Here is an 8,115-nt window from a genome sequence, read left to right on the forward strand (position 1 = left end):
CCTTTCTCGGCCTCTGGGCGCCCCACACTGCCCAGCTCTGACAGCATAAGGAGAGGAAGGAGTGTGTGGGGAGAGAAGGGGAACGGAGCCTGTTGGGTTGGCCCTGTGAGGCTGATCTCGGCCCCTTTGCCACCCTCCTCTCTCCACCTGGGTTCGCAGCCTCTCCTCTCCGGAGAAGGTTTCCCGGCCTCTTCATAGGATGCTCACTTGTGCTTCTCTCCATCCTCGTCCCTCCTACCTCTTGATCCGCCCCCGCCCCCCCCTCCCCCCCGCATCCCCCCTAATCCGCTCTCCTCTTTTCCGCCCAAGGAAGGCCACTTTGCAGTTTCTCCGCACCCTGGCCCTCAGTCAGTGTCAGTAGGCGGAGCTGCTGGGCAGCAGGTCGTAGCGCCCCCCGCTGTAGACCACCACACCCGGCGGGTAGTAGAGCAGGTCGGGCTCCGCGGCCCGATGGAGAGGCGCCAGGGCCTGGAGCCCCTGGTCCTCGGGCTCCGGCTTGGTGGTGGCGGTGAAAGGGCGCATGCTGGTGAGAGAAGGCGACGCGATGCGCCACAGTAGGTTCTTGAGCGCTTTGCGGAATTCGCGGCGCACGAGGCAATAGAGGATGGGGTTGAGACAGCTGTTGGAGTGAGCCAGGCACACGCTCACCGGGAACGCGTATACCTGGCACAGGAAGTACTCTTGGCTGAAGGGTACCGCGCTGAACTTGATGAGGATGCTCCAGGTGGTAAGTGCCTGGTTGGGCAGCCAACACAGGAAGAAGGATAGGACCACGATGGTCACTGATTTGGTGACCTTGGAGCGTCTCCGGGCGCTGGCTCCAGCCAGGCCTCCCCTGGCCGCTGAGGCTCCTCCTTCGGTCCCTGCCACGCGGTGGTCGGAGATGAAACGCACCAGCAGCAAATAGCACAGGCTGATGATGCCCAGCGGCAGCACGAAGCCCAGCAGCACCTTCTGCAAGTGGTAGAGGCCCAGCCAGAACTGCCTGTCGCGGCCTAGCAACTGGTCTGGGAAGCGCATCAGGCACAACTCCTCGCCCATCACCTCGATCGTGGTGGAGAAGATGGCGTTGGGCAACGAGGCCAGCGTGGCCAAGGCCCAGATCAACAAGCACAGTGCTTTAACCGAGAAGCAGCAGCTGTCCCCGAGGCTCCGGCCGCAGCAGTCGCCCCGGCCGTGCCCTCGGGTCCGGTGGCTCTTAAGAGCCGAGGCCACCGAGTGGTAGCGCGCCACGCTCATGGAGGTGAGGAAGAAGACGCTGGCGTACATGTTCATGGAGGTCACTGTGGATACGATCTTACACATGGCCTTGCCAAAGGGCCATTTGAAGTCGAGGGCGTTTTCCACAGCCCAGAAGGGCAGGGTGAGCACGAACTGAAAGTCCGTCAGCGCCAGGTTGGTGACAAAGAAGTTGATGGAGGACTTGCGCCAGCCCTGCTTACTCTTCATCAAGTAGAGCACCAGCAGGTTGCCGGTCAGCCCCAACGCGCAGACCACCCAGTACACCACGCTGATGAGGATCCGCACCCGGGCCTCGGTGTCTGCGCTCTCGGCCCCGCCGCCGCCCGGGAGATGCCCTGGCGCCGCGCCGTCCTGTAACTCTAGCCCCAGCTCCCACCACAAGCCCTGGAGCTGCTGCGACGCGTTGCCGCTCGTGTTGGTCACCTGCAGAAGGTCCGGGATCAGACTAAAGAGTTCTGCGAGCTCGTCCCGGCCAGCCGCCTTATTCATGGTGGCTGTCGCGGCTGCAGCGGCCACCTGCCTGCCCGCACAGGTGCCTCTAGGTCATGTTTCAGGAGATCAGTCCCAAAGAAGTCCAGCTCTCCCGGGGTTCCGGCTTGCGTGGGAGATTTCCAAGCCGCCGGGGAAGAGAGAGCCTAGGAGCAGGGAGCCAGGCGCGTCCCCGGCGCGCGGAGCTTGGGCTTGGGCGCGGGAGTTGCGCTGAGCGCCTGTTCCGGAGGGGAATTCGAGAGCAGAGGAGCACAGCTCCTAAGGCGAGCGGTCGGCGTCTAAAGGGTCTCCGGCCAAGGCTGGGGCCTCCGGGTCCCTATTTGCCGCCTGCGTTTCCCGCTGTCACTCGGTCACTAGCGCATACCCGTCCTGCCGCCCGAGACCGCTGTTGGGGGCCTGCTCCTTCTCTTTCAAATACCTTTGTCGGTTTCCTCCGCAGCTCTTTGGACGAGGCTTCTGACGGGAGTTCTGTCTACCTCGCTCCGACTCTCTGGAGGGCTTTCGATGCTGCCGTCGCTGCCTCGCGTCTCTGTCTCTCCGCGGTTGTCAACTCCCAGCGAGTCGCCAGCGGCGTTCGGGCGAGTTAGAGTCCCACCAGCACCGCGGAGGCTGCGGGCTGGCGAGGAGCATGCGTCACCCCCGCGCCGGGACAGGGGCGCTTTCCGAGGTGCTGAACTGCGCCGCGCCCGCCGCGGAGGAGGGGGTGAGGGGCGCAGCAGGCAGAGCCCAGCGGCCAATTTCCCTTTGCCTCTTCAGTTTCAAAAGCAAATGGTCGTAACCCTTTCTTTTCCTATGTTGCTGGAGAAAGTCGGCTTCGATTTGCAATCGCTTTTCCTGTTTTCATTCCCAAACATCACTATCAGAGTTTTTTTTCTTTCTCACTCCCAAATGCACAATCTTCTGCCCATTTTTCTCTTTCAAAGCAAAGATAGTGGCCACTTTTCGTGCCCAGACCTTAAATCAGATGATGGACTCTTACTGAATACACAAACGCCAGCTCCACTTCTCCTTATTAATTAGTTGACCACTTTAATTGGTGTCTGTGATTGTCAGGATTTTCAAAGCGTCTTCACGTAACACAACTCTGGGTTCAGGTGCTGCCCTCTGCTTTGGTGTATTCTGAGAACTGAAGCTAAGCAGAGCATGTAATTGGTGCGCCGCACTTCACAGACATTAGATGTTTAGCTGTCAGCCCAGAGCTCTTCAAATAGATGGTTTATTCACGTACAACCACACTCTCTTTACCTTGATGCAGTTGGAATAGAGTTTCATAGGGCTGTTTTCAGGGTGGGAGGGACACACTAGCCCCCTATTTCCGCTACTATTATAATCAGAACTCTTAACCAGGTGTTTTTTGTTTGTTTGTTTGTTTGGGGGTTTTGTTTGTTTGTTTCCAGACCAATAGAAGTAAATTGTAAGGAATCGTCTAAGTTCCTTTGGGCAAGGGGAACGAATATAAACCATCTGAACTATTTCTTAAACTGCAGTTTATTTAAATGCCAGCTCAACAGCTCTGGTGTAAAATATACACTTTTTAGGTTAAACTTAAAACTTTGAAATGTTTTCCTCACTGCCTGGGACTAAACTGAAACAAAAGTGTCTTCAAGGTAATTGTCCTCACTCCTGCAGAGCTCGTGGCTTTACTTACAGAGGTTGTGACTTTAAAGCGGAGGAGATAGAAAAAGCATAGTGAAAAAGAAACGCAGTACGCAAAACATGCGAAGGGAAACGGAAACAATCTCGATTCCAAAGCGGGAACACAGTTTCAGAGAACACGCTTCACTACAGTCTCTGGACTGCTCCTCTTACCCGCTAGAAGGCGCCAGGGCTTGAATATTGATAAAAATCAAAACCAAACCAAACCACTTCCTTTGAGCAGTTCTACTCTGGAGAAACTCAGTCCTGCGCGAAACCAAATACACAAGTTGCTTCTGTGTACATCTCTTATCCTTGCTTTAGCAGCCTCATCTTCCAGTCATTTTTCACTCCAATTTTTACTAGCTCTTTCTCTATCAAATTTTTATTTCTCCCTTAGTTAAAAAAAAAAGTTTAAAAAATATTTCAAGGTTGAAAAACAAGGAATCCTAGGGCATACCTTGAAAGCCTTTTGCCTCAGTTTCCTTATGTGTACACGGGAGGAATTGTGGTTTTCAAATATTCTGAGCATAGGGGCTGAGGAAATGACATCTGAGTCTACTGCAGAGCTTGCTAAGATAAAAGTCGCAGCTCTCCTCCCAGCTCCATGAGGCCACGGAGATTCTGATTCTCGGAGGAGTTGGAAAGGAGCCCAACAATGTACATTTTAAAAACATTCTTCCAGGTGATACTCATTTTCTCCCAAGTTTGGGAAAATCTGGATTAACTTTTATTCCTGTTTTTATCTTTCCAAGTGAAAAAATTTAAATCCCAAAGAAATATTAATGTCCAATGATGGGTGATCACACACTAAGATTGGAAGCAAAGGAAGAGAAGGAGGTCTTGCCGAGTTTCCTTAAAATCACATTTGGGCCCATCAGCGACACTTTCTTCACTGTAGGATATACACTCGGCAGCAGAATTCAGACTGAGCCCCCAGGAGAGGCTGTTCCCAAGTGTGACTCCCAGAGAATGCTGTCAGGGTGCTTCGGAGCCTAGAATGCTCTTCTAGACCTGATATCCCAGGAGCTAATCTGATTCCTAGTTTACAGTTTTTCTTCTTTGAGAGCTACCCTGGGTCTTTCCAATAATTTCCCCTTCTTGGTTAGGCTAAGTTCAGGAGTGATATCTCTGACAACTGAATACCCATGAGGACTAATATGGTCCCCCAATTCCCACCAATCCCCGCAAGGTATCCTCAGGTTGGAATAAATGTAATAATCATGTAGGTCTGGGCAGCTAGGTATCCGAAACAAAAACAAGTGGCTTCATTGTGGTCAGGAACTCCAGACAAATGAGCACACAGTACCCAAATCTGTTCTCTGAAGGTGAAGCACTGATTGTATGCAGGGATTTATAGCATCACTTAGGTAAGTCTGTGTCATGGAAGCGAAAAAAAATCCCTTTTCAAATAAGTTCTTTTCCAACATGACCTTAAGATATTTTAGACCATTTTTCTTAAAAGCATGGGCCAAGATATTTTAGACCATTTTTCTTAAAAGCATGGGCCATATTTTTTTTAACTAGCATCTAAGATATTCAAAGAGAGAGGCATATCAGTCATGGTCAAATATAATTTAGGTATACTGTTAAAATAGTACCAAAATCTTACCATATAAATTCCTAACAGAAAATTTGGAAAATTGATTATGTTTTCAAATTATATGTTAACCCATACGGAACAATCTTATGGAAAAATTAAGAGAGGGGCTTTTCTAGTTGCCTGGTTTTAAATCAGTCATCACCCCTCCCCTGTCCCATTAATCTAATTGTTTGTCAAGTCTTATTACTGTGGGTCTAAACATGCCAATCTCTTTTTCCAAGTTACTACCTTTGCTAAAAATGTTCTTGTGAGAGTTCTTCCTCTGTTCTCTTCTCCCTCTTCCCCAAATTCAACGTATTTCGATGTTACTTATACTGTCTAATATTACTGGCAAAAGGCTACTCTTTGGGAGGAAGCTTTCTGAATTCTCTGAGAAATAGGTATAGATCTTTTCCCCTCTCGATTATCATAGAATCCTCTATCAGCACGTCTCTTAAGGCATGCCTCCCTGTCAGGAAGTGCTGGGACTCTTTCTGAATATTCCTCATCTTGTTTAAGAGTGTCAGCCTTGCAGGGCAGGGTGTGTATCATCATCATTGTTGTTTGCCCTTAGTGCTGAGCCCAGGACACAATTATTGACTGGACTCTGCATTCAGATGCAACCTTCCTACTAAGGCAATTCCTTAAAAGCTAACTTACAAGTTTCCCCTAACTATCCAAGTCTAATTCCAGGGAATTGATTTGTTTAAAAAATGTTTCATTTTTCACTTAATCTATACCTCCATCTATAAAGCCACCTGTACATTAAAACCACTTAAAAATATTGATGCCCAGTGCTGACCTTACACCAATAAAATGGGAATCATTTGTGAAGAATAAGATATGTAGTTCTATAGGGCTTATTATAAAAAATTGCAGCTCTCCTACAGCTGGACCCTTCATATTTCTTCTGCCCAGAGGTACATGCAAATCTATTTGTTTATTTATTTATTTATTTATTTATTTATTTATTTATTTATTTAATTTATTTTGGCTGCATTGGTCTTTGTTGCTGAACACAGGCTTTCTCTGGTCCTGGGGAGCAGGGGCTACTCTTCTCATTGTGGTGGCTCACGGACTCTAGAGTGCAGGCTCAGTAGTTGTGGCACACAGGCTTTGTTGCTCTGTGGCATGTGGGATCTCCCTGGATCAGGGAGTGAAAGCATGTCCCCTGCATTGGCAGGTGGATTCTCAACCACTGTGCCACCAGGGAAGTTCCACATTCAAATCTTTTAACTGATTCTTTTGCTATATACTGCATAACTCTGGTTGACATGCTTATATTGCTACTTTATGTTTTTCATTTTAGGCATTAATTTTTTACCCCCTACTATGGAAGGTGAAAGTTTATCTTTTTTCTCACACATCCTCTCCTTCCACATCTGGGACTCCTCTGATATATTCCTAAGGCTCCTAATATAGATAGTTACAGGTATAGATATAGTGTACTTAATGATATGCACTATAATGAAAACATGTCAAAAACAAATTACAAAATGTAATAATTGTTTTAACTTACATATTTACTATTTAAAAATTTGATATGAGTGAAGACTGAGATGATGCAAAAGCCTGTTTGATGCCATTTGTGAGTGCAAGATCTATGTCTCACCAGCTACGCCCTACACTCCCGCATTCCCTCTGGTGCCAGCCATTGTGATAACTTTGGACCTAAAGAGGGAAGAGCTCACTTCGGAGTGGGAATGATGTTTCTTTTCTTTCCTGATGCCCTCTTTGTCAATAAATAAGCTTTGGACCTTGGGCTGTAGAGGAGGAGGCTTCATCCGCTCTTGGGCTGAGGCAATTGTAAGAGTGGACTTTGGGCTGGGCAGATGTCTGGGTGGGCTGGACTTCCCTATCGAAGGGGTTGGGTTGATACACTCAGATTATGAGTCTCAAGAGTAGCCAAGACTAGTAGCAGGATAGGCAGCACTCTGTGAAACTCCTTCTCCAAGTGTTTAGAGAAGAGTTCTTAAAAACCATCACCTGGATTGAGGTGGGAATGAAAGAAGAGACTTGAGTCTATGCCTACAGTGGATTGGTGCTGGGAGAGAAAAATAGCCTGGAAAAGTGTTATAGGACTATACATTGTGACCTGAATTTCCAAGGTCACAGATGATTCATTTGAAGTTTACATCATTGACAGAAGGGGTCACTGAGGCAGATTTGTGGAATATTCAAGCATTCTTCTTGGGTCTTGTGATTTCTTTGCAAGTAGAATACAAGGTAGGGATGGAGTTTTCACAGTTCTTGGGGTGGGGCTTAGAAAATGAGCACTGGAGATATGAATAAAAAATAGGACCTATTTTTTGGTTTCAAGATGTAATGATGAGGAAATACATCTGGTAAAAATGTAGGAACATCCATTATGTCTAAGAAAGGCACTCTGCTGTGTTTTTAAACAAATATAAAGACTGTTCTGATGTTTCTGTACTTATAATTTAATCAGAGAGATAATATACTGATGCAAAAAGTTGAGTAAATATACAAAGTCATAATCCAAATAATATAACCTATAATTAATGGGTAAGTAAAGGCTAGGATGTGAGTTTGGTGTAGTCTGTTCTGGGAAGGTTGCTGCTGAGCAGAAGAACTTGAGCTGGATCTGAATAAGAGAATGGGAAGTTACTCTCAGAGTCAGATTAGAGAGAAGATATGTAATCAGAACTTCTAGATTCTGGGATTCTACAAAGCAAAGTGTGCTTTCAGAAAAGAGAGAGGAGAAAAAGATCCATTCTCTCAAGATCTCTTTAGAGTATGAACAGGCGCCGCTCACTCTGCCTTACTTCTTCTTAATCTGCAAGTATCACATCTTTTATTCTACTGCAGTTGTGTACTGAGTTCTTACTATGTGCAAAGCAAAGTGTTAGGTGTTTGTACAATTAACAAAAACAACAAAATGACACGATATGAGTAATAATTGAAGCAATGATAACCACATTTCACATTTGTTTGGATGCTTTATTACTTTCCTAGGGTTTCTGTAACAAATTACCACAAACTGGGCGGCTTACAAGCATAGAAATGTATTATCTCACAGTTCTGAAGGATAACAGTCAGAAATCAAGCTGTTGGCAGATTTGGTTCCTTCTGGAGGTTCTGAGGAAGAGGCCATCCCATGTCTCTCTCCCAGCTTCTGATGGGTGGAAGGTAATTTCTTGGCTTGT

The 8,115-nt window shown here is 47.2% G+C and overlaps 1 protein-coding gene across 1 annotated transcript; it reads right to left on the minus strand.

Annotated features, from left to right (window-relative positions):
- Positions 1 to 354: 354 nt before the first annotated feature.
- Positions 355 to 6,732, minus strand: RXFP3 (relaxin family peptide receptor 3). Its single transcript, XM_057708458.1, has 4 exons — positions 6,575 to 6,732; positions 2,150 to 2,481; positions 1,843 to 1,949; positions 355 to 1,758 (listed from the first exon to the last, which is right to left on the minus strand). The coding sequence occupies exons 1-4, from the start codon at positions 6,730 to 6,732 to the stop codon at positions 355 to 357; spliced, it is 2,001 nt and encodes a 666-aa protein (XP_057564441.1).
- Between the last annotated feature and the right edge of the window lie 1,383 nt (positions 6,733 to 8,115).

This window comes from Hippopotamus amphibius, chromosome 15 (genome assembly GCF_030028045.1).
Source record: "Hippopotamus amphibius kiboko isolate mHipAmp2 chromosome 15, mHipAmp2.hap2, whole genome shotgun sequence".
NCBI lineage: Eukaryota > Metazoa > Chordata > Mammalia > Artiodactyla > Hippopotamidae > Hippopotamus > Hippopotamus amphibius.

What these genes read in the sequence shown, in the direction of transcription:
- RXFP3 (XM_057708458.1), bottom strand. Translation starts at nt 6,732, where the DNA reads ATGAAGCCTCCTCCTCTACAGCCCAAGGTCCAAAGCTTATTTATTGAC. An exon ending in ACCAGAGGGAATGCGGGAGT is followed by an intron (nt 2,482 to 6,574) that starts GTAGGGCGTAGC and finishes TTGAAACTGAAG; the next exon opens with AGGCAAAGGGAAATTGGCCG. An exon ending in TGCGGAGGAAACCGACAAAG is followed by an intron (nt 1,950 to 2,149) that starts GTATTTGAAAGA and finishes CCTCCGGAACAG; the next exon opens with GCGCTCAGCGCAACTCCCGC.